Source organism: Calypte anna, chromosome Z, assembly GCF_003957555.1.
Source record: "Calypte anna isolate BGI_N300 chromosome Z, bCalAnn1_v1.p, whole genome shotgun sequence".
Classification (NCBI taxonomy): Eukaryota; Metazoa; Chordata; class Aves; order Apodiformes; family Trochilidae; genus Calypte; species Calypte anna.
Window position 1 is genome coordinate 48,197,367 of NC_044274.1, and position 25,531 is coordinate 48,222,897.

The following is a 25,531-nucleotide window of genomic DNA, read 5'->3' on the forward strand; positions in this document are numbered from 1 at the left end:
GTTACGATTGAGACAGATGTTATTGACAGGTATGGATAGCAGGAAACTAATATTTTCATCTGACTGCATACTTGAATTGTATTTATAGTATAACCATCTATTTGCTATTATAGTTGCTGAAGACTGGCATTATACTCTACTTAAATATCTGTGCTATCACTGAAATCAGGCATAGTAATCCCTGCTACATGATTAGAGAACTGAGATTTTTGCTTTGTCTCTGGAAGGTGGCTGGTGAGCATGAAGTGGACTCTGAGCTGAAAAGCTGCATTTTAAAACTCTTTTTTAAGATCTTAGGTCTGTCTTAGACTTCAGACATATAAGTGCATTGTGAAACTTAGGCTGTCAACCTAGAACCAAGTCAAGGTTATTTTTTATACTACAGGAAATCCTAAGCTTACCCAAGAAAAATGTAGTTACAAATGAGAAACACCCTCATGTCCTCCAGGTCCCACTTACAAACTTTTCTTATTTATCTTTCCAGACAGTTTTCATTTTCAGATCTGAAACAGAATCCAGCAAGGAAAGAATATTTAATGCTGTATTTTAAACTGTATACCACTTTTCAGTGTTATGGGCATTAAAAATTGTATGTCATGAGAACAGTTCATATAGCTGTCCTTTTTTTCTATTCAAACATTCTTTTCCACAGGTTTTTTTGGGGGGCTTTTTTGGTTTTTTTTTTAAATTTCATTTGGAAAACACACATGAGACTACATTGTAGTTTGTAGCAGTATGAAAAAGTGTATCCTGTCCTTACCTGATAAATGCTCACACTAAATGAAGGCCATCATGAATACAGTTACAAAAAAACAGGTCCAGGCCTAGACCTGCTTTTGGGTCAAGTTAATATAAAAAGTACACAGTATTTTTCCTTGTAACTTCTGTAGAATAGTGCTTGCACATGATGAATCATACAGTTCCCTGAGCTTCAGTAATAATGGAGACTTTACAAAGGAGTCAGAATACCTGGGCTCAATATTAGTATGTTTCCCTAAAGTCAAGCAAACTGGATTAGGTGAGGGTATATTTTATTTCAGTTGTCACATGATATGAGCTTTACAATCATTACAATAAGAAAACTTCGTGTTTAGAACATAGTTAGAGTAAAATTTGACCTTTCCCCAATCACTAAGTGAAACTCAGTTTGTAACTTATGATGTAAATATCTTGCATCATCCAAATGTGTTTGTGAGGGTGTATAATATAATTTCCATGAAATTTGTACCTGTAGTGACAGCCAGAAGATACAAAATTTTAACAACGTAGTTGTCAACATATGCCAAATCCTGTGGATATTCTTATTTTTAAAAGTGGAAGATCCAGGTTTCAAATGTATTTTGGTTATGGTTCTGGCTCCCTCTGATGTTGAATCAAAATTCTTTGTTCTAAAAATGGCAGTACTTCTTTATATAGTTGGAATTGGGCCAGTTTTGTTTTGTTTTTCAAGTATACTGGCCTAATAAAAGATCCTTCTTTTTATAGTTAAACTTAGAGCTCTAAAGAAAAAATGTTATTATAAAAAGTAACTGGAAAAAAGCAAGTAATGATTTTCCTACCATAGAGAGGCCATATTGAAACTCCAGAAATCTGTGTTCTAAGGAAATGAGGGGCCACAATATTAACACAAATTACTTTTCCAGTTTTTTTGCCATTTGCATTGTATCCTCCTCTGACTTTTGAAGTACTCACAGTATTAGACTCATCTTAATATATTGTGAATTTCTTTGAATCTGTTAGTTATGAAAGAGAAAAAATATACTTTTTTTTCCTTGTTGATAAAAATACCAGCCATGACCCTGATAAAGCATTATGGTATCACATTTTCTTATCAAAGTCTCTCTAAAGTTCAGATAATACATGTAAGTTGGAATATAGAATCATAGAATTTTCAGGGTTGGAAAGAACCTTTAAGATCATGTAGTTCACCCCATTGCCATGGGCAGGGACACCTCAGTTCACCTGGTTGTGGATTGGTATGATAGTGCAGACAAAACAAAAATCACATGCTGGTATGGTTCTGTTTTATTTCAAATCACAGTATTAAAGGGAAGATAGCATGTATGATCATTAATGCTCTTGAAATTGTCCTTACTGTTGTGTCAGAGGATCTGAGATTTTTTAAGACATACATGCAAGTCAACAATGAACAAGCCAGAATGGAAAAAAAAACAACAAACAAGAGTTTGGCCCTAACAACAAAGGTTTGCCATGGAAAACAGACCTGTAGAGCATTCTGGAGATTATAGACATTTGAAGCTTTTTTTCATCTATCTGATTTAAAATGAACGCTTTAATGAGGCTTCGTTGTAAGCTTTAGTACTTCAACTGGAGAGCTCTCTGAGCCAGCCACAGAACATTATCCTTAAATAAACTGAGGTGAATTTCTTCAGTATGAAAGATTTGTGTATATGTTGCTGTACACTGATAGATTTAAGGTAATTGGGACAAGAATAGAATTCCGCTGTTTTCAATAAATTCATCTTCTGTTGGTATCATTAACTAGTGTAATGTGAAATACTCATTAGAAACTTTGTAGTGGATATATAAACTGCCATGATCAGTTTACATCTATAACAGGACAGATAAGATTGGTTTATACTCTCTACTTTCCAGTACTCTCTACTTTCTACTCTCTACCACTAAATATCATATGAAACATTACATACAAAACCACTTTCATTGCAAGAACAAACCAGTCAACAATGCAGGCACAATGTCTCTTCAAACACTGTCACAGCTTTTCCATATTATCCATAGAGTACAGTGATTTAAAACCACATGAAATCATGGTTCATCAGGAGCATATCCTACGTCTTCACTTTCTTGGTGTAGCATGAAAGTAAGTAGCATGAAAGTACTTTTCATCCACTCCCTAGATTAGAAAAGTAATGGCTGAATGAGAAATAAAAAAAATGAGCAGCAGTGAAAAATCTTCACTAAAGGAATGGCATAGGTGGCCTGGGACAAAAGTAAAATTGACCTATTGCCTTTTTTGCTTTGCTACAAGCTGCCAGAATAATGAAGTGGACAATTTCCTCTCCAAGACTTCTTTCTTTCTTCCTGCACCATCTCTTTTGCGAAGATTGTCATTACATTTCAAACGTATTGAATAGGATCTTTATTGCCTTAGCTGGTACAGTCTTAATGTGGTAGACCCCAAAGTAGGAGTGTGCCAGAGAGTGCTTAGCATACATGAGCCAACAAGGACATGGCAGGTAATTCAGATCGACCACTGCTGTAAACAGTAATACAAAGCAGAGCTCTGGCTCCATAAGGACTAATTAGAAGAAAAACAGGCAGTTCCACTGGCACTAAGAAAAGGACTTATAAGCAAGATTTGCTTAGAAATCTGGATTGTTGCCCAAAACTTTGTGTCTGTGTCTGGGAGTAGAGGAGAGGGATAGGTAGTTGTTACCTTTTTTTCTTCCGGAGTTTTTTGTTGTTTGTTTTTAGTTGTAACCAGAGAAGTTTCATGTTAGGTTCAGAAAAAGAACAAAAGCTGGTGCAGAATTTTCTGTGCCTGAGTCAGATGAAAGGGATTACTCCTCAGGGTAGCCAAGTCTAAATGGTTTACATGTCAAGCAAAAGTTTCCAGTATTTTACTTTATGGTTCCACCATCTATATACATTTAGATGTGAATGTTTCTCCATCCCTTGGGGTAGATTTTTCTTCTTAGGTTTCTTCTTTTTATTTTTTATATAGTTTCTTTTTATTTAATTTTTTAAAATCTTTACTTGCTTGTGTATGCAGATATTGCAGAAGGCAATACTTGTTCCTCAGTCTGCTGGAAGAGTTTGCAAGGGTGTTAAGTATTTCTCTTCCTGCCTTTTTCTCGTAGGTAACCTTTAATAGTGGCTTACTTTGGATAACTTAATCCAGTAGGCATACTTTCAAAATATTTTTTTTCTTAGGAAGTCTTTGATTTTTGGTTAACAGAATATGGTTAACTTGAAAGCTATTCTGTTCTGTTTTCTTTTATCTCCAAATTCCTGCCTAAGATTTTGTATTATTTACATACTAGTAAAATATACATTGTGCATGCTTTTAAACTTCATATTTCAGAGATATACATTGTTGAGTGGTATTTATGATGAAACTACAGGACCAGCTTTATATGTTATGAGCATTCATAAAATTTTTATTATGGAGCCTGGCAGCATTCAGCCACAGATCACATTAGAGAAAACAAATAGCTATTTTTTCATCCTTTCCTGATACCTCATGTAGGCCCAGCCAATAACCCAAATCTGCGAGTTCCAAATCCTTCAATGAGCTCTGCCTTGAGAAAATTATCTGAATTTGACCTACCAATTAAATTTAATTTTAAAACCCTCCATGTATAGCTATTACTTCAGTTACACTCTTGTTTGAATATGTTATGCAAACTGTACACTTTGCATTAGAGACTACTGGTGAAATTTTGTTACACATCTGTTTTTTCAATCTTTACACATGGATCTTCCTTCCCAAAATTTTTAGCATTCTGACTACTCTTTTTGAACACCTTTAAATTTGATTGCTTCTTACTGTGTGATGTTTTAATTGTGTACATCATCCTTAGCACTGTCTCAATGGTTTAAATGAACAGAAATCAATTGTCTTTTTCTTGTCTTATGGTGATTTGTTGGTAAGGATCCCAACACACTCACTCAGAACGTCTTCTGTGGCATTGCTATTTCTTTAGATTTCATTTCCCTTTTTGTATTTCTGCAATTTTTTCCCAAATCTAGGGATTTACATTTCTTTTTCTTGAATCTAACTGTGTTGTTTTCATACAGTTTCTAAAGTATGAGATAATTTTGAGTTCTAGTCCTGCTTATCAGAGCACTCACAACTTCTTCCACTCTTATCTACAAATTTATTACTGTTACCTATACCATCATCAGTATCGTAAAATACAAGGCAAACTGGAACTACGCTGAGAAAAATTTAACTTGTATCTCACAACAGAACATTGTTCAAAACCTCTTTACAATCTTCTTTTGAAACGCTGATGACTATACCTTGAATATTTTTATTTATGCAGCTTTGGAACCAGCTGTGATGATTCTTTCTAGCCAGTATATCTTAATTATGCCGTTAGGAATGTCATGAGGGATTGAATGAAGAGCTTGACTGAAGCTAATTAAACTATCAGAGAAAACTATTACATTGGTTTTACATAACTGCACTTTGAAAAATCCTTACTGGCTGTTCATCATTACCTAATAATTGCCAAGGGTGTGTATACCAATAACTGAAACTTTTTTGGCCATAGCTTACTATAGTCCACACTTTCTAGTTTCCCACCATACACTTCAGCATCAGACTCTTCATAAAAACAAACATTACCAAGATGATGTATATTTTAAGGTTAAGTATGATTTAATGTCCCGCTTGCTTCAACTGGAGACCACAGTTCAGGACCTGATGTCCCAGCTATAACCCTTTGAGTATCAGAGCAGCTCATTGGTCCACCATAATTTACGTCCTCCTTTCTAGAGGTATAGCTACCTTTTTTTCTCAGATTTTTCAGTGACTGTTTTGTGTTGATCCTTAATCACTTGCCTTCTTTCCTCACTGTTTTTTAGCACACAGATAGACTGTCCTTGCTGCTAGTTGTGTCTGTAAAGCTCTCCTCAGGATCAGACAGGGCTGCTGGAGGGTAAAAGTGTGTCTGTGGCATGCTGGACTGCAGACCATATAAAAGCTGAGACACCACATGTTCTGGGTTAACATGGACCACCATTTTCCTGCTGGTACCCATACCCAGGCAGTGTTTGAGGTGGCTGTTTGATTGGAAAACAGGCATCTCACAGACCATTCTGGCACTCCTGAAGAGCCAGCTAGAATGACCTCTGTTTCCACCTGGGTTCTTAGGTTTTCAAACCTTTCTGTCTGATCTCTGACTGTAAAAGACACCTTCTCTCAGTGCTGGGGGTATCTGCCGTGCTTTTCGTTTAGTGTCTTTCCTTTACCTGTGCCTAGCAGATCCTGCCAATAATTTCTGAGTGGGTTCAATCCAACTTTGCTGTCTTCTGTTATTCTTGCTATATTTCTTCTTCCTTTCTTCCTTCAGTGATATGAAAACCATGAAGTCAGTCAATTGAACTACTCTTACACCATCTGCAGGTCCACTCCTTGTATACTAGGGAGATTCTGGAACTAATGTCCATGCTCTTGGAATGTGTATCCTCATACTGTCTGGGCTTGCACAAGATTTGTTTTACCAGACAACAAATTTGATCACCCATATGCACAATTCCTCTTTTGCAGATGAAAATCCACACCATTTCCTCTTCAGACAGTCTGATGACCCCATATCTGGTCTAGTTCAGAGATCAGTTATAACATTGTTTACAGGACCAACTTCTGCAATACACTATAATGCAATTGTTTACATGTATTAAGCCAACATCTGCTGATACATCTACTATTTATATCAAAAATAAATACCTCTGCACAGAGTGGAAAATTACTTTGTTTAAAGGAAAATAATAATTCTGACTAAACTGAATTTTGTTTTATGCCTTGCTACATACATTAAAGACCAGAGTTTATTTGCAGTGGTAAGATGAGTAACAATAACTCTGTTATACAAATGGCTTTTCTTCTTAAAATAAAGCAGAAATATGAATAGGGATTTATCATTCAAATAGATATATTTTCTTTTTGTAACTCTGACTTCACTCTGTCTGCAAATGCTGCTGCCTTCAGATTGAAGCTGTGTCCCACTCATCTCTGGTGTGGCCTTCTGAACTATAAGCAGCTACTTTTATTTATGCATCTTTTATTTAGAAATCTGGCCTAATAACTTTATTACTTTCTGTGAGAAGCCTGTCTCTTAGCATGAGCAGAACTACACTTAGCAGAGTTTAGAGTTTTGTCATGCTTGTTAAGAAAAGCAGTAATAAGAGATAACATATAACAGAACATGTGTAGTAGTCATAGAAATGACGTGGTCACCAAGGAGAGAATGTGAAACCAAACAGGCTTACTGTCCTGTGGCATCTGGTAATTTCTAAGATGCCCACTAGTTCTCACTGGAGTTGGAAGAGTGTCTCATATGCAAGGAAAAATCTTACTCCTTCTGCATTTTCCTTTATCCCAGCTGGGTGCCCTGGGGCTGCAGGGTTGTTTTAGGTTTTTTTCCCTTGGAATCTGCTCAGGTATACCTCTGTGAATGAGCCTTATAAGTGCATGCTCTAGGTGAACCTGCTTTAGCTTAGAAGTTGGACTAAAGGATTTCCACAGGTCCCTTCCAGCCTCTACCATTCTCTTACTCTCTGAATCTGTGATATTATTCCATTAAAAATCTTGCTCTGAACATCCATGGTGAAAGACATTGTAGACATTTTGTTACCATTTCATGGCTGATTATTCTTAAGCTGTTCTGAACATTAATTTTTTTTTGTTTCCATGAAAAATGACCAAGCTACTGTGATTGCTGAATTTTCAGATTGGGCACATGTAACTGTATCGTCACTGTGGAATTTCTGAAGAGTTCACTACTGGCCTCTTTCTGCTTCCATTGCAATAAATTAATTAGTACTTAATTTTCTTTTTTCCTCAAACATTCAGCTGACATGTGGCTGTTTAAAATATTAATATGCTTATTTTTTAATTCATGCTTTGGTTTGTCTTGTGCTTTTCTCATCAGACTGCATTATTAACAAAACTCTATGCTTACCCTCTTCAGTGAGTGGTCCTCTCTTGTTTTTATCCATTGGCCAGTTACTGGTTCATTAACTTATTTGCTTGTCTTTCTCTGCTCTATTATCCTGTGCCTTTTCTTTGCAAAAGTGAATCCTCAAGTATTGTTGTGTTGGTTGTGGTCACACTTCAGTTAAGGGCACAGGTATTGCCATCCAGAGGGACCTTGTCAGGCTCAGAAGTGGACTCATGCAAACCACATGAAGTTCAACAAGGCCAAGTGCAAGGTTCTGCACCTGGGTCAAGGCAATCCTATGCATGAATACAGGTTGGGAGGAGAAAGGATTGGGGACAGCCCTGACGAGAAGGACTTGGGGGAGTAGGGGGGTGGACCAGAAGCTTCACAGGAGCCATCAATGTGCACTTGCAGCCCAGAAAGCCAACCATATACTGGGCCTCATCAAAAGAAGCACAGACAGCTGGTCAAGGGAGGTGATTCTCCCCCTCTACTCTGCTCCTGTGAGACCCCATCTGGAGTATTGTGTCCAGTTCTGGAGTCCCAGGAATAAGAAGCTGGGGACATAGAGCTCCTGGAACACATCCAGAGGAGAGCCACTAAAATGATCAGAGGGCTGGAGCACCTCCCCTGTGAAGACAGGATAAAGAAGTTGGGGTTGTTCAGCCTGGAGAAAAGGAGGCTCTGGGGTGATCTTATATCAAACTTCATATATCAGAAGGGGGCCCACAAGAAAGCTGGGTTAGGGCTTTTTACATTGGTGTGTGTGGTAGTTAAGGTAACAGTGTGTAGTGAGAGGACGAGGGGAAATGGTTTAAAACTTTTGAAGATTTGGGCTAGACATTAGGAAGAAATTCTTCAGTGTGAGGTGGGTAAAATGCTGACACAGGCTGCCCAGGGAAGCTGTGGCTGCCCCCTCCCTGGAAGTCTTTAAGGCCAGCTGGATGGATCCTTGAGCAACCTGATCAGTGGGAGGTGTCTCTGCCCAGGTGTCTCTGCAGTGGGGGTGGAGCTAGGTGATTTTTAAGGTCCCCAACCCAGACCATTCTATGATAACTTTTCCTGGCTATGAGGGCTGTAGCATAATAGAAATCTGTTAGAAGAGAGTGTCAGAATCTTAATTACCCATGACTGCAAATGGGTTTTGAGGTTTGCATCAACTGCAAAACAAGTCTAGAAGTCAAAATACATTTCTAAGCAGTGAGACAGGAGGCTAAATCAGCTGAAGTCTGGAATTTAGAATTTGTATGGGGATATTTTTAATTATAATGGATTTTCTCTGCTTAATTAAAGGCACTCCTCTGCAGAAATAAGAAAGCAATTTACTCTCCAGCCAGGCCATGCACAGGTCTGTCAACGAAGCTTAAGTACCCCTGGCTTTTCTGCTCCTCAGCTGGTAAGTTTTGGGCTTATCTTCTTTATACAGGTTTGGCATCCACATTGCTTAATGTTTTTGGGATAAGCTAGGTGAAGTTGTCTTGCTTTCCACTGGCTTTTGCTTGAAGCTTTTAAAAATACTCTCTGATCAGCTGAGCATTTGAAAAAAATTAAGAATGGTCCTTGGAACCTGACATAATTTTTCTGCATACTACTATTTATTAAAGTTAATTAGTAAGTGTTGGAATGTATCACATCCTTTCCTTGCTGGAAACATTCAGCTCCAACAAATAAATGCATTGTATGGTGATCACAGATGATTTGCAAAAGAAGGTTAGTGAATTAAGAGGAAAAAAGGTAGAGCTAGCTTGGCTTACTACAATTTCCAGTGCTAACAGCAGAAAGAGCACACTGACCTGTTTGTCAGTGCTGTAGGGTAAGTGCATTAGGTGAGAAATGCCAAAGTACGCCCTGAGTGGCATAGATGTAATTGAGTCAACTCTTATGTGTCTCAGAATCATGTTCTAGATGTAATCCCCCTCAGTCAGACCATACAATACAGTCCTTACAACAAAGGGAAAAAATGCCAGATCCTTTTTTATTAACTTCCAGGAGGGTAGGTATTCTGTAAACATACCATGTTGTAAATAAAACTGGCTAAGATTTTTGTACTCTCCTTTTTAATTACCCTTTTAAATTTTTTTCTTCTTTTTGTGATAAGTAGAAGCAAGAACAGTCTTGGTGCACCAGTGATTGTGAAAAACGTGAAACACTAGTAGTAAGCAGTTACTTCCTGTGTGCCAGGGCCTCCCACCACTACTCACTTCCTTTATCTGAAGCACTGTGGTGTTTTAACTTGTGCTTTGCGGTTATTTGTCCCTTCTTCTACTTGCAAACAACAGCTTTTGCTCTTAAGAAACTTGATAACATTTCATTTACCACGCATTACGCCGTAGCTGCCATTTTGTGTGCTCTCACAATCTACATGCCTCTAATCCACCATCCTTACAAAGGTATGTTTGCACTAATGGTTCATGCCATTTTCTGTAGAATAACTTTGTACACTTTTGGTCTGGTGTGTGAAAAGGAGTGTTGGCTTCTCAGCTGAAACCGAGTCTCTGTGTCCTTCGATACTTTGCACCAATCCTTAGGGAGACCACTACCCTCCATTTGTAGTTACCTTTTTCAGCGTCCTTTTTACGTTTGTGTCTAATTTACGATAATCAAAAGCACACATTTTTAATGATTAAGGATTGCTTTAAGACTTCAACTAGAGAAAATTAAAAGAAGTAATGAAACAAGGTTGATTTGACTTGTGAGAATGTTTAAGTGTGCCTTCTGAGAGGAAGCACAATGCTTAATCAAAAATTATGATGTAACATGCTTTTGTGTACTTTGTGTTAGACTTCAATATTTTGTGACTTTTTTTAAATAAATGTTAGGATACTAAGCTCACAATTAATAAAAATCAGTAGCTAATGAAGATCACTGTTTACTCATACCTTTAGTGTCATATGCAAAGGAGTACACTAGGTACAGAGATAGGTTAAGCACTAAAAAATTATTCTCATCACAATCTATTTCTTCAGCTGGCTGCCTCATGTTTTGCTGAACTTCCAGTAAATTTTAGGTTTTCTTTGCAGTTAAATAGAGCAAAGAGAGACATTTTCCCTAAAGGTGTTTTCTGAGAATTCAATTGATCCCTTAAATGTATGTGCAGAGGGGTATGTGCAGAGACTTTATTTATGCAGAGACCAACACAGTTTCTCTAGAAAAAGGGAACCTGTGGTGAGGGGGGGTTGTTTGTGTTAGACGTTTCTACTGCATCTTTTGTGGGAGTATTTAACAAGCCTATTTTTAAAAAAGGGTTTAAATGGGTTTGCTTCTCCTGGATGTATTTAGCACATTTCTTCTAAACATGCTTAGCTTTATGCAAGATGGGTTTTTTGGGTTTTATTGGATGAGTAACTTCCTAGCTTACATTTCCAGAATACTAAAAGGGCTCCAAAACTTGTTTTGCAACTAACTAGTTTTAACTAATCTTCCTAACTGCAGTGACTGATGTGTTATATTCTGTGCAAGCCAGTCCAGTGTTACCCAAAGCTTTGCCACTACTGAGCACTTTTGCATGTTTCATAATTTGTGGAATTCCTCATTGTCCTGTTGAGCCAAAATTTCAATGCTGTCGGTGTAACAGCTGTGCTAAGGTACCCTTGGCCTTTCTGGAGCTCAAAAAACATGAATTATAGATTTTATAAAGCTGTAGCTTTTAGGTCTAATTGTTCCTTGTTAAGAAAATAAACAATATGAGATGCTGATCTCGACATTTAGATGGTCAGTAGTTTTATTTTCTAAACCTAAACAGGCAATTTTTGTTTTCCATATAGTAAGTAAGATAATTTTCAGTTTTATGTATACATAGAGTAACATACACTTTTTACATAAGTCACATTTGTGTGTATGTGGAACATTTCTAGATACCATGTCAAACAAGATTTTCTGCTTCCCTTTTTGAGACTAAGATAAGAAGAGCCAGACAGCTTCAGAGTGTGTATGAGTCGCAGAGGTTGTACTTGTTTAATTTTGTTCCAATTATACATTCGGTGTTAGAGTGGCTGATTAAATGCAACCCAATACAACTGGGTTTAAAACAGAAAGCATTTCTGATAATATTTTTCAGGCACAGCACCTCAAATGAGCATTCATGATGACAGCCCTGGTGCCTATATTTGGCTCTTAGCTCCATGTAACTTAAGATACTGTCTTGGTCTTGCTCTTGTCTCCTTACCAGTGCCTTTTGTCACATGTGCTGTGTAGGGTCCATTGGCAGCTCTCTGCCAGCTGGTGCTGCCTTCCTCTATAATGTCCCTTTTTCTCTGCTGCTCCTGCTCACTGCTGCCTGTTTTATAACTCTGATTACTACCACTGAATTGGACAAGGGATACCTGAGTGCATTTCTTGGGCAACCAGTCAAATACATCTGAGGGCATCCAGTACATGCCTCAGTCAGCCCACTTTCTACCAGCACCTAGTAAATCTCAACCGAGAAAATAGGTGCAAATTTGGATTTTGGTGTGGTGCCTTCTGGTTTTTATTTATATTTTACAACTCTTCTCTTTGTTCACTTTTTTTTTTCAGGTGAATGTTCTTTAAGCAACTTTTCATTAAACGATCATTAGTGCAGTGGTACTGTATATAAGGTTGGAAGTCTGTTTCTAGTGTTTAGTAAATAATCTGACAATTATAAGAATAAATAAGTGTAGATTATACAATGAAGAAAAAGCTTCTGTTGCTAAAATAAACACATCTTTATTTCTTCCATTAGCCTTCATTTTATGACGCAGTAGATCCAGTAGATTTTGAAGGCTTCCTAATGACGCAGCTGAACAACTTGGACTCAGAACTAGCACAAGAACTTGGTGACTTTCCTGAAGATGACTTGGATGTTGTCTTTACGCCCAAAGAATGCAGGACTTTGCAACCCTCTATGCCAGAAGATGGGTAAGGAGAATTTACCTCTAAAATGCTGCAGGTTTAAAAATAGTTTCTAATAAGTTGGTCCAAACACATCACTCTTCCATCGATCCATCCATTAGACACTTGCTGGGCTTTTAAACATTTGAACTTTGTCATTGATTCTTTTAGGCCTCTTTGCACACTTAAAATCATTCAAGTGTTTACATGACTTGCTGAGCCAGCTGGTAGTAGCACAAGTGAGGTAGGCCTAAACCAGAAGGGTAAAGAAGGGCTGAAGAGCAGCCTGTAAAATAGATTTGTAGCTGTGATCCCAGAGGTGGAAGTTGGTGCTGATCATGTAGTAAGCGTAGGATTGAGGGGTTTTAACAATATCTCTTTCTCAGTACCTTTGTTGTTTAAATGAGGGGAAATAGTTCATACTTAACAATGTTTGGGTGTAAGAAAAAGTGTTAATTTCCAGTGTAGGAGGCACTTTTGGTTTCAGGCTGACGTTAATGGAATGATTCTACTATTTTCAACAGCTTTTAAATTAAAATCCTTAGCATGTGTGGATACTGGTGCTTTGCTATCATGGAAACATTTAAACTGGTTTGATAAACAGGCAAACACATTATTTTTCAGAATGAGAAAAAAAGGATATATTGGATAGTATTCTGATGTGGTTTAGGAGAGTCTGTCACGGCTTAACACTGTGCCTGCAATTAACCAAATCAGTCTTAGAAGCAGACACTGACTGAGAAACTTGCTGTTAAGTTCAGCAAGTACAGCTGCTTAGGAGAGACTTAGCTGAGAGCAAAATTACAAGACAGAAAATTAATTCTATCCTGGCTCAAACCAGGACAGAATCCTATGCATTGTATACAAAATATGTTTCAGGGATTGTTTTACTGTAAATGGTACCTTTGAGTAGAACCACAAAGGCCAGTTGAGTTTTGCAAACAGTTACAGCCAGATAAAGTGAAGTCAGGACCAGTTTAGCCTCAAGCTGCCGTGTCTGCAAAGGTAGCCAACCATGCAGTGTGTCTGGGATTGGGTGGGGGGGCTCCTTCCAGTAGAGTCAGGAAATGAAGGGCACAGCCCACTTTCTCTACTGTGATGAACCTGAACACTGAAGGGAAAAACAGGCTTGGCTTATGGTGTCCTGTTCACAGGGAAGACCTGCATCCCCCTCTAATCCTGCAAAAGTTATTATAGTTTAATGTATAACAGCTGACTATATAAACTAGAGACCTGTACAACAGAGGCATTTTTCCAGTGTTTTCTGTCCAATGTGCCAAATGCAATGAAGCTAAGCAGGAACCTTGGTTTTGTCGGATTTCTGTCAGCTGTGGGTGAGCTGAGAACCCCTCTCTAAGCAGGGTCTCATCCTGCCCAGTGCATTTCTTGGGAATCTCAGGAGACCAAAAGCAGTAAAGACAAGCTGCCATGTTGTGTCACCCGAGAGCTCTCTGAATCATAATGCTCCTAGGGGATTTTTGTAACATTTGTACAAAAGCTGATTTTCACTTGAAGTTACTCATAGGAAATGAAATTACTCATAGAAAATGTTCCAGACTTTTTCAGTAATTCCTGTTTTTTCTGTGGACTGGGAAGAGAGAATGGGTGTGGGAGACAGTGAATATTTTGGTGCTTGAAGTTGCCATTTATTTAAACGATGGACAAAAATAATTAAAAAAGATCCATTGTCTGAATGAGATTTATAAAATAAGACAAATGTTTCTCTTCCCTTTCCCAGGTTGCTTCCCAGCCTGTCTGCTGTTTAAAGCAGCAGCTATCTGTCTGTTTTTCCTGTACATAAATGTTTATACTAATCCTGTACAGTCAGGTCTAGGCCTGATTTGCACCACAGTGACATGAGGCATTTTGTAAAGAGTCTGTGGCAAAGCTCAGGTGGTCAATAACAAATAGTTTTCAGCACAATTTTTAAACAGCAGCTTCACGCTTAGCTATCTATATTAGTGCTGCTGAAAATCCTGATCAAGGGTGCCAAGGAGTGTTAAATGAAGATGAAAGCACAGGAGGGGAACACACCACAGATGCAGTCTGTGGTGTCTTTCTACACCAAGAGCAGGAAACAGATACCACCATCCAAACTGGGTTAGTGTGCTGCCTGCTTGCAAATACATGTCCCACCCAAACCAGATGCAGGAAGTGAACATGTGCTCTTTCAGTCCACCAGTGGCAGAGGCACATGGCAGCCTGGTATCAGCCAAGGCTCTGTCCTCCTCCGTTGTTACCTGATATTGGTAATTAGCTGCAAATCTGTTAAATGTTCTGAGTGGAAAGTGATAGAAAATACCAAAACATTTCAGCAGTTCCTGTATTGAATGTGTGTCCTATCCTGCTCTTTTTCTCGCTTGGATTGGAGATGTTACAAGAGATTCTGATACAGGTGGCTAACATTTTTTGGAACAGGGGTAGGGAAATTATGCTACAACGTACTGACAGCAAATTCATAGGTATCGATTTTCTCTTACAATATTTCCATTACCATTGGTACCCAGTCTGTCAGGCAGCACTGATAATCCTCTACCTTAAGTGAGGTTTGTTTGAAAGTCATAAATTATAACGTATTCTTAGATTTTGAAGTTTTATTATGCTATCTGACTAAAAGCTTAGTGTCCCCTTTTAGAAATCTCTTGTACAGAGATTTTTATGTTTTTGATGTAATATTCTTTCTCACCATTTCTGTGAGAAAGAATATTACATCAAAAACATAAAAAGGGCTGTATTTTTGCAGGAGTCCCAGAGCCAAGGCCTCTAGAAAAATATCTCTACATTGATATAAGATAACATATGTTGAGACTTGTTATCATTTTGAAAATCACAGCAATGGGTATCTGGTCTGATTTCTTTTACTTTGCTGCATTTTGCAGCAACATTGCTCTTATGTTCATGAATTACATAGTGTGGCAAATGGTTACCTGTGTTAAATGTATGTTTGTTAATTTAATAAAACATAGCAACAAAAACCTGCATCAGGGGATTCATGCAGTACATAGAATTCTCTAAACCTCAAACAAAGGTTCAGGGGTGAAATAAGTGTAGAAATAACTAATAGAGAGGCTTTCATCCAAACAGCATGTTAATGTAAATTTCTTTGTCCTTAAGGTCTAGTAGTAGTCCTAGGAAGTAAAATATTTATAATATATTGCTTTTTCCCCAGGGTTGAACTGGACTCGCACGTGAGAGACTGTGTTCAGACATATATTCGGGAGTGGCTGATTGTGAATCGAAAGTAAGCTACGTACTAATGATAAACTATATGAAATAGAAAATAGCCTGCATCCTATTTGTCAGAGTGGAGATGCATGCTGATATAATAGGGATAAAGACTACATTTCTATGATCTTAATTTTCCCCTCCTTGCCCCCAAAATTCAGCATGTTCTGAGTTCTAGTGGTGTCAGAAAATGAAACAGAATGCTAGTAGCAAAATAGACAAGGTATGGGCTTTCCCAGCAGTGACTGATTGTATTCATAGGATTATTACTGTAACATACAACTTTACTATTTTACATTAGTAAGTGATTTCTGCAATTGTGGTCAGTGTAATTCAGCATATAGAATTGGACCTGTAGTCATTACAAGTGATTTAATTTCATTTTGTTTATTTTATTTTATAATTTCATTTCATATATTAAGCATATTCTTGAGCAGCAGCCAGTGATACAGTGCTTGCACTTTCTGCCATTTTGCTGTGCCCCTACACCTTCCCTTGCTACTTTCTGTTTTTCTGACCTGATGTACATCAGCAGCCACTGCCTTACAGAGTGACTCCTGTTGATTGTAAAGGGATGGCATTGTTTAATTGTGCAGCTTGCAAAGGGATGAAGGAGCTGCTGATGGTTATCAAGAGACTTCCTCTGGGGCTGCTGATGAAACTGATTAAGTTCTGAGAACTGTTCCATTGTGAGTCACTAAAAACAAGCTAGCAGGTTTTGTAGGCTCTCCACCTGCAGTGCTCAGAGCACAGGTGCTGGGTCTTTCACCCAGTGTGGTTCTGAGAGATGTAAAGAGTTGGTGCAGAGCTTTTTGTACATGAGCAGGGGGCCAGAAGTAAAGTAGGTGAGGTGAAAAATAGAACATGGCTCTTTTGTACTTCCATGTGCTGGTAGAGATGTGATCAGAGTGGTAGAAATACACATGCGTGAAACATTTGTTGTGTATTTTAATATTTTGTTCATTCAGCTAAGGCAAATTTGCATTCAGAAACTTTACTGAGCAGTTAAGTCTGCAGTAAATATGATGAAGGGCTTTGCCCGAGAGCTGAGCTTTGATGGCTGTAGCTAACAAAGCAAGGAAGTTATTAAAAACTGCAAAGAACAAGACAATAAAAGATACATCAGTGCCACATAAACCAGTGATAGATTGTTATTGGGAGTCTCATGTTAAGCCTGGACACTATTCTCAAAATATGTACAAGAGGAAGAAAAGATATCAAGAGAGAACTGAGAAAAAGTCATTGTAGAAAGCTCTCTATTGTTTTACTAAAGGCTGGGAAAGCTGTTTTTGCCTACTTGGGTGATAAAGATTCATTGGAGAGTTTACTAGATACATGATCTGGTGATCTGTGGATCAGAAGAGTGTGACATTCATCCACTCATGGATGTGAAGATTCAGAACTGGAGACTACAGAGTATTCAGTGGGTGGTGTGAGCAGAGGTGATCCTCATTCTACAGGACAGAGACAGATGTGACAGTCTGACTGGACATAGCTGAGGTGTCCATGTGCTTATGCCAGAGGCAGAATGGGAGGCTTGTTTCTATCAGTTTCTCCTTTTACTTGTCCCTTGTTCCTTTTTGTCAACCCATTTTCTTAATTCAGTGTATGGACATTAATTAGACATGTTTGTCAAATTTTGGTTTGCCTCTTGATGAGTTTTAATTGCTACCATGCTTTTCAAACTGAATAAACAATATAAGTAATTTTTCAGGAATACTCTGGGGGAAGCCATCTCTACTGTAGCTTGTACATCACACACAAGCATGATCTCAGATGACCCAGAGACTCATAGAATCGTTCTGGTTGGAAAAGACCTTTAAGATCATCAAGTCCAACCATAAAATAACTCTACAAACATCAGTGCATAAAACATGTTGCTGAGCACCACATCTGTACATCCTTTAAACACTTCCAGGGATGGTGATTCAGCCACCAACCTGGGCAGCCTGTCCAGGGTTTAATAACCCTTTCAGTGAATAAGTTAATTCTAATATCTAATCTAAACCTGCCCTGGCACAACCTTAGTCCATTTCCTCTTGTATTTTTACTTGTTAGTAGGGAGAAGAGACCAATCTCCACCTCAGTACAACCTCCTTTCACATTCTTGTAGGGAACAATGAGGTCTCCCCTCAGCCTCCTTTTCTCCAGGCTAAACAGTTTCAGTTCTCTCAGATGATCCTCATAAGTCTTGTGCTCTAGACCCTTCACCAGCCTGGTTTCACTTCTCTGGACTCTATCCAGAGACCTCCATTGAGGTCAATGTCTGTCTTGTAGCTGTGAGGCCCAGAATTGGGCACAGCACTCAGGGTGCAGCCTCACCAGTGATGGGTACAGGGGCACCATCACTTCCCTTCTCCTGCTGGCCACGCTATTCCAGATACAAGCCAGGATGCTGTTGGCCTTCTTGACGAGCTGGGCACACTGCTGGCTTTTATTCAGCTGGGTGTAAACCACACCTCCTGGTCCTTTTCCTCCAGGCAGGTTTCCAGCCACTCCTCCCCAAGCCTGTAGCATTGCATGAGGTTTTTTTTTACCCAAGTGCAGGGCCTTGTGGAATCTCATATAATTGTCCTTCTTTTTAGTAATCTCTTCTTATTAATAGCTTATTAATAATCTCTTCATTAATAATTTTTAACACTGAAGATAGTGAAAAAATATTCAACAGATCTTCTTTTGGAGGCTGAAATATCTTAAAGTAAACTCAGTGCAGAATTTCTGTATTTTGTTCTGAATGATTAAGGCACCTCCAAAACAAAGTCACATCCAAGGAGATCTGGGATTGTTTCTTTTACAAGTTCAGTATTCTTTTGCAGTGAACTAGTAAACAATTAAAATGCAAACAATTAAAATTAAAATTCAGTTACTCCCAAAAGTAATAAAAAGGGGTCTCCCTGATCAATAATTGCTTACCGTGGAATCTCTAGGAAAGTACTCATGTTCAGACATTGCTTTGGAAGGGCTACAATATGCTAAAAGGAGCAAATAAGGAGGCTGATTGCAAAAAGACTATCACAGCATTTAGCAACTTTCATAATATGTTGAAGTATTAATAATAAGTTGATGTAATAAGTTTGAAGAAATCAAGTTTTGGATGTATTTGGTAACTTTTTTGAGCCTACTTGCCGACTTTTTCCACCTGCCACAAAATTTGACTTGAAATTGATACCTTGCTGCAAAATTTTGGGAAGTTGCTAGCAGAGAGTGTTACCTTGTGTCATAGCAATCGCTCTCTTCAAAAATAGATACCTCACCTTGCTTTATGTGATTAACTTGGGATATCAGCTAGGTCCAAGATAAGAGCAGTAAGCTCTTTGATGTATAATTGCAGGAGCAAAGAACCAGCCAAGGCATAAGCTGTGTTCTAAAGATCACTGGAATGATCACTGTGTCTGATGAGGAGCTCAAAGCTGAATTTTTACCTAGATCAGACTTCGCTGCTGTCTCAGCCTGAAAGTCTGTGCAGAATGACCTGAATGAACTTCTTTCCTTTGAAAAACCATTCTTAGTTTACATAAGAGTGAAGTGATAAAAGTGATAAAACACTTAACTTTGTAAAATGTCAAATTTTTGCACAAAAGCTGCATTGCTTTGCTGTTTTGCATCCTAACGTTTCCAACAGTTTAATATTTTTTAAAATTGGTCTTTTCTATTTTATTGTCCCTTAACTCTTCCTCGTGTAATTCTGACTTGCTTGGGCTTCTCTGTGAAAGGAAACAAAGGAATTCAGATACTTCCAGACTGAAAAACAAGGGATCCCGAAAAGATTTTCACAAGACGCTGCAAAAACAAACATTTGAATCAGAAACATTGGAGTCTGGTGATGCCAGCTTTCAGGTACGTTTTCTTTGCTCTGGGAAAAATACAGCAGCTTTCCTCAAAGGAAGCATCCAAGGATCTCTGTAATGGCTTCAAGCGGGGACCCACACTTTCCATTATGCACCTCATGGGAGAGGCAGCATTAAGGCACTCTGGCTCCGCCAGACAAGCACAAGATGCTTCATGACGCTCCGGTGTTCAAGCCACAGGCACATCACCATTTTATTGTTTTTCCAACAGGTGGGGCCCCAGCACATCCATGCACTCCCCGAGGAGGCCTCAAAGACAACCCTCCCCTCCTCTGATTTTGACCTGCGTGGTCTGACTCCGGACCCCCTCCTGGAGAACCTGCTGCAGCATCTCAGCACTGGGGACTTCGAGAGGCAGAACGAGGCGGCACGGCGCAGCAACAGGCACGCTGAGCTCCTGGCCCTCTACCCCTCTCTGGATGAGGTGGGTGAGCGTGGGGGCTGACTGGCCCCCATCAGCCTTCCCGAACTGGCTGTCCAGCACATTTGAAGTGAAACCCCCACTGAGATTAAAAATTAATGCTTATGGCCTGGATAGCTGTCTCCCTTGCATAACGAAGGCATAATGTCACCTTGGGCTTCTGTCAGCTGTCCTGTCAGCATTCAGGGGGTTGCATGTGGACTCATGGCTGAATTATACTGTCCTGGGTGAAGGACAAGCCATGGTTGTGTCAGGGTGTTAACCTTAACTGCAAGTCTTGCCTGGGATTCAAAAGTGTGAGTATTCAGCTAGTGCTGCGTACGGGCCAAGGGTGCAAATATTCAGAAAAATAAATCAATTTTCTTTCATCTCTGAAGAGATGAAATGCCCATGAGTGGGGAAAGGTGTTAGTCCCTGTTAATGTCACACAAAGCTTTTTTTGCAAGTATGTAAATGTAGTTCTTTTAGTTGAGTATGACTAGAATATCTGTTTAATGATAGGAAGATGCAGTGGAGATACGGCCAGTGCCAGATCGCCCAAAGGAACATCTGGGCAACAGGATTTTGGTGAAGTTGCAGACTCTGAAGTAAGTATCCTTCACAGACCTCACTCACCATTCCTCAGTTCATACCAGTGTATGGCTGCCAGCCCTGCTGCAACACTGCAGGTGTCCTACCCAGAAACTATTTGCATCCTTGCTTGTTTGTTCTTAGTGTAGCAGAGAACCAGTTCCATCCACTATTACAGAAGTCTTTAACTTGTCAGGTGAAAAGGTGTTGGGAAATAACCCCAGCTAGGAACTTGTAATAGACCAGGCTGGTCTCCATATGCTCTACAGCTGATAAACAGAAAAAAAAAAATCAAGAAAGGTATGATCATTTTTAACTGATATGTGAGATCACCTTTCTGACAGATTTATAAGATACATTCCATGCAGTTTATTTCCCTTCTTTTTTCTTGAGTTCATCTAATAAAATGCACTAATAGGAAAAAAAACCTCCAGGCTTTGGGAAAGCTGAGCTCTGAAGCTAAATATTTCTTCTTATTTTCTAATGGAGGTACTAGTCGAAATATAGCCCATTCATGTTTTTGTTTTACAGAGTCGTAAGAGTGCAGTATTAATCAGTTACCTATGTGTCTTTCCTTAACAGATTTGATATAGAGATTGAACCTTTGTTTGCGTGCATAGCCCTCTATGATATAAAAGAAAGAAAAAAGGTAAGTGTGCATAGAGTATATTTGTTCAGTTGCCTTGAGTTTTCATCTCTAGAGTAATAATTCAGGAAACCTTACAAAAAACATGCCACTTTTTCATACGTGCAGGCTGATCCAGGATTCTTTTTATTCAGTCCACGTCACATGCTTGCAGTCTAGTTTATTTTGTTGCCTAGTCCACTTTTACTTTAAAATAAAATTTGGGGTATTTTTGCTTTGCACTACATATTAATTCTTTTTCTTTTCCAGATCTCGGAAAATTTTCACTGTGACCTCAACCCTGATTCACTCAGAGGATTCTTGCGTTCTCATATACCCTCCATTGACTTGTCTACCCAGGCAAGATCAGCAGTATTTTCTGTCACTTATCCATCATCAGACATATACCTAGTAATAAAGGTATGATAACAGTGTTACCTCAGCATTGAATGCTCTGTCCCCAGCTCTGCCTGTAGTCTGGGTTCGTGAAGCTTACAAACACAAGTTTCCTGTAGCTGAGATGAGTTCTGTTAGTTTTTGATAGTACATGTGAAAGTGTCCATTGGTATATGTCAGTCCCAAAGTAAGAAACTGTATTGATACCCTGTGCTCTATTTCTAACAAGTACTTAGAATTTCCTATCTCTCCCTAAGAGAAATTTAAAGTGAAATCAGATATTTTAAAAACTTGTAATTACATTGTGTGGAGATGTTTTAGCCTTAGTTTAGAGCAATTGGCATAATTTTGTCATGTGTGTATTTTCTGCTTTCCAACTAATGAGATGGAAAACTAGGAGAAGGTTTTCCATCAGTCAACCTGTAAAAACAGTTTTAAGAATTAAGAATGCACAATTAAGTATTGTGCATTTAGACAAGGGCTTTTATATTGCTAGAGAAGCAACATCTTACTACTTGGGTGATATTTTTAATTTGTGCCTGCTTTTACTCCTTTTTTGCAGATAGAAAAAGTGCTTCAGCAAGGAGAAATAGGAGACTGTGCAGAACCCTACACGGTTCTTAAAGAAAGTGAGGCTGGCAAGGTAACTAAACTAATAACGATATGAATGTTCAGGTCAATAAATGCATGTGCAGGAAAAAAAACACAGAGAAAGAGCAGACCCTTTGGAACAGAGCAGAATCCCAAAAGTATTGGGCATGAAGCCAGTTGGTGCATCCCTGGTGCAAGCATTCTGGTGTTTGAACAGTGAGATGTCATGAAGAGGCAAGGTGCACTATCTTTACTGACCCCTCTCAAAATCAATATTGAAGTGTTGAATCCCAAAGTAGATAGGGGTGAGCAAAGATGATGACAATGCAATGTGGAGTTAGCAGAAATATTTGTACTGCAGGGGCGTATTATTGATTTGGATGGGCAAGGAACCTGCTCTAGTGTGTACATGGTGAATTAAGAGCTGCCATCCATGGATAGCATGAGCTCCATTCAAGGGAGTCATTTACCTCCCTGGATCAGGGTGACAATGTTTGCTGGCCTTCCAGATGTTTCTCAGTTTTTGAATATTGCTTGCAGCAGAGTGCTTTTTCTGTATCTGAAGAAGGAAGTAGAACCTGCTGACATTTCATGGTGACTGTTCATGCTGGGCTTGAGGGTCACTGCAGAAAGATCTGAATTGTACTTTTCTATAATGAAAATTAAATTATTGAAAGCAATGAGAAGTGACTGTCAAATCAAAAAGGCTACGATCCTGATAGTAGTGTAGCAAAAAACCCCGCAAATATGTAAGAATGTAAATTATTTACTGAACTGTAAATATGTTTTTTTTTAATCTACTGTAGCATTAAAATAACTGCTTTTTAAACAGTCATTATTTTCCTTGATTTAGACAAAAGAAAAGATTGAAAAACTGAAAGCCCAAGCTGAATCCTTTTGTCAGCGGTTGGGGAAATACAGAATGCCATTCGCCTGGATTCCCATAAGCCTAACTAATTTCTTCAACCTTTCAACAATTGAACGAGAAATAGCTGAGGCCGAAGGCTTAAATGGTAATGTTCTAACTTTTCTAATTAATACAAACTACTCTTTGGTAAATGCGTGCATAGGAAACAATGTAATTCACACTGGTATCAGGGGTGAACAGTGGATTTGAAGATTTGTCTCTTCAGTGCAACAAACATTTACAACTTAATAGACTCACTGTTTCACTGTTCATCTCTGCAAATTAAGTTTCTTGCATGCTAAATATTATTCCATGATTTGTGTCCAATTTTTGTTTGATGTTGGCATTGTGGAAGTAAAACTCCCTTTAACATAAGGAGTTCATTTGCAATGCAGGGCAACAAAAATATGTATCATTTAGTTTTTATACTAAACAGGATGATTTGTCAACAGTAGTGACGAATGTGCTTTATAACCCATGAAATAAAACTTTGAATAAGCTTGTATTCTGTGGCAGCAGGAATGTCACCTGATGTCATAGAAGCATAAAATAATTTAGACTGGAAGGAAATTTAAGGATTGTCTAGTTCTAAACCCCCTGCATGATCAGGGACACCTTCCACTGGGCTGAGTTGCTCAAAGCCCCATCTAACTTAACCTTGAACACTTCCACAACCTCCCTGGGCAATCTCCTCCAGTGTCTCACCACCCTCACACTAAAGAATTTCTCCCTAATGTCTAACCCAAATCTACACTTTTCCAACTTAAAAACCATTACCCCTTCCCCTGTTACTGCATGCCCTTATAAAAAAATTCTGCCCAGCTTTCCTGTAGGCCACATTCAGGTACTGACAAGCTGCTATACCATGTCCCCAGAGCTTTCTTTTCTTCAGGCTGAACAAACCAAACCCTCTTAGACTGTCTTCATAGGAGTTCTGTTCCAGCCCTGACTTTCTTCATGGTCCTCCTCTGGCCACTCACCAAGAGCTCCATATGCTTCTTATGTTGAGGGCTCCAGAACTGGACACAGAACTCCAAGTGGGGTCTCATGAGAGCAGAGTAGAGAGGAAGAATCCCCTCCCTTGACCTGCTGGCCCCACTTCTTTTGATACAGCCCAGGATACTGTTTGGGTTTCTCGGCTACAAGTGCACATTGCTTCTCATCAGCCAGCACCTCCCAATCCTTCTCCTCAGAGTTGCCCTCAATGCATTCTCATCTCAACCTGTATTGTGCTTTGCTAGGTGTGTCCTGGAATTCCATTGTTTTGCAGAGTCTGAAACAAAAGTAGTGGAATGTTTAAAGTACTCTGTTCCCTGATGTTGCTGGGAAGTTGTAGTTTTCAACTGTATTCTGATGTTTTTTTACTGAAGCAACACAAAGGAAGTTGGTGTTTAATTTCATTTTTATTTGAAGGGAAAGGATCCACTAGTGACAAGAGGACAACACTGTCGCAGGCGAGAAGATTTCCTGACAGAAGTCTCAGCTCAGAGGACAGCTATGCAGTATCAAACTTCAAAACAATCTCTCTAACCCTCAGCACCTTCTTTAAACAGGTACTGGGTATTCTTTATTTATGATTGCCTAAAACATTTTTCCTCTGTGTAAAGTGGACTTTGTTGGGAGAAGTGACCAGTTATTTATGTCTGTGTAGGAGCAGAGGACTCAAGCAGAGTTAGGAAGGCAGTAACTTCCTTGCTTTGCAGGCCTCAAGGACATGGTTCACTCAGATGTTTTTCTAAGTGTGGAGAAATGTTACAAAGCTACTGATTTTTGCCTTTCTCCTGGTAGGAAGGAGACAGGCTCAGTGATGAAGATCTGTTCAAATTTTTAGCTGATTTCAAAAGGTCATCGTCCTTGCAGAGAAGAACTAAGACTTTACCAGGTACATAATTCATTTTGGAGGGAAAAGAATATATGTATTTTTCTCTCTGCTATGTAAATTCCAAGCCCAAAATATTATTAACTTGTGTTTTAGGTTTATAATATTCCCTATTTGAGCACAGATGCTTTTTAGGTTTTTTCTGTATGAATGAGTATGGAATTTCCTGTGAAGGAGTATTCATATTTAGCTTTTATTCTGAAATTATTTACTTTATTCCCTAATTTACCATGTGTCCAATGGATGTGTTTCATTATTATTCAAAGTGTTTGAAGATAGTGCTTTAAAGCAAATTTCTTAGATCCTTGCTCTTTCCCTGAAAAGTTTTTAAATGGGTTTTATTTAACAGAGTGAGGTTAAAATGTGTGCACATTTCATCTGGTTGGGTATTTGGATCAGTGTTAGTTAACAAAGTAGAGAAGCAGATATAGTGCTTGGTAACTATCAAAAACTCAACTAGATTTTTTTTTTTTCATAAATAGTAACTCTAGCTCTTCTGGTTTGTAGAGGAACCTTAAAAATAGGAACTAGATGCAAAGTGGTTTTGACTTCTTAGAGGTTTCAAG

The 25,531-nt window shown here is 38.7% G+C and overlaps 1 protein-coding gene across 1 annotated transcript in view; it reads left to right on the forward strand.

Annotated features, from left to right (window-relative positions):
• The window catches only part of DOCK8 (dedicator of cytokinesis 8), an 86,785-nt gene that overhangs the window by 8,605 nt on the left and 52,649 nt on the right, over positions 1–25,531 (forward strand). Inside the window, exons 2-13 of the mRNA XM_030466881.1 lie at positions 8,946–9,048; positions 12,355–12,530; positions 15,673–15,744; positions 19,442–19,565; positions 19,788–20,000; positions 20,499–20,584; positions 21,150–21,216; positions 21,463–21,612; positions 22,151–22,231; positions 23,033–23,192; positions 24,500–24,639; positions 24,875–24,968. Coding sequence (XP_030322741.1) covers positions 8,946–9,048; positions 12,355–12,530; positions 15,673–15,744; positions 19,442–19,565; positions 19,788–20,000; positions 20,499–20,584; positions 21,150–21,216; positions 21,463–21,612; positions 22,151–22,231; positions 23,033–23,192; positions 24,500–24,639; positions 24,875–24,968 — 1,466 coding nt within the window. The remainder of the gene's footprint in view (positions 1–8,945; positions 9,049–12,354; positions 12,531–15,672; positions 15,745–19,441; positions 19,566–19,787; positions 20,001–20,498; positions 20,585–21,149; positions 21,217–21,462; positions 21,613–22,150; positions 22,232–23,032; positions 23,193–24,499; positions 24,640–24,874; positions 24,969–25,531) is intronic.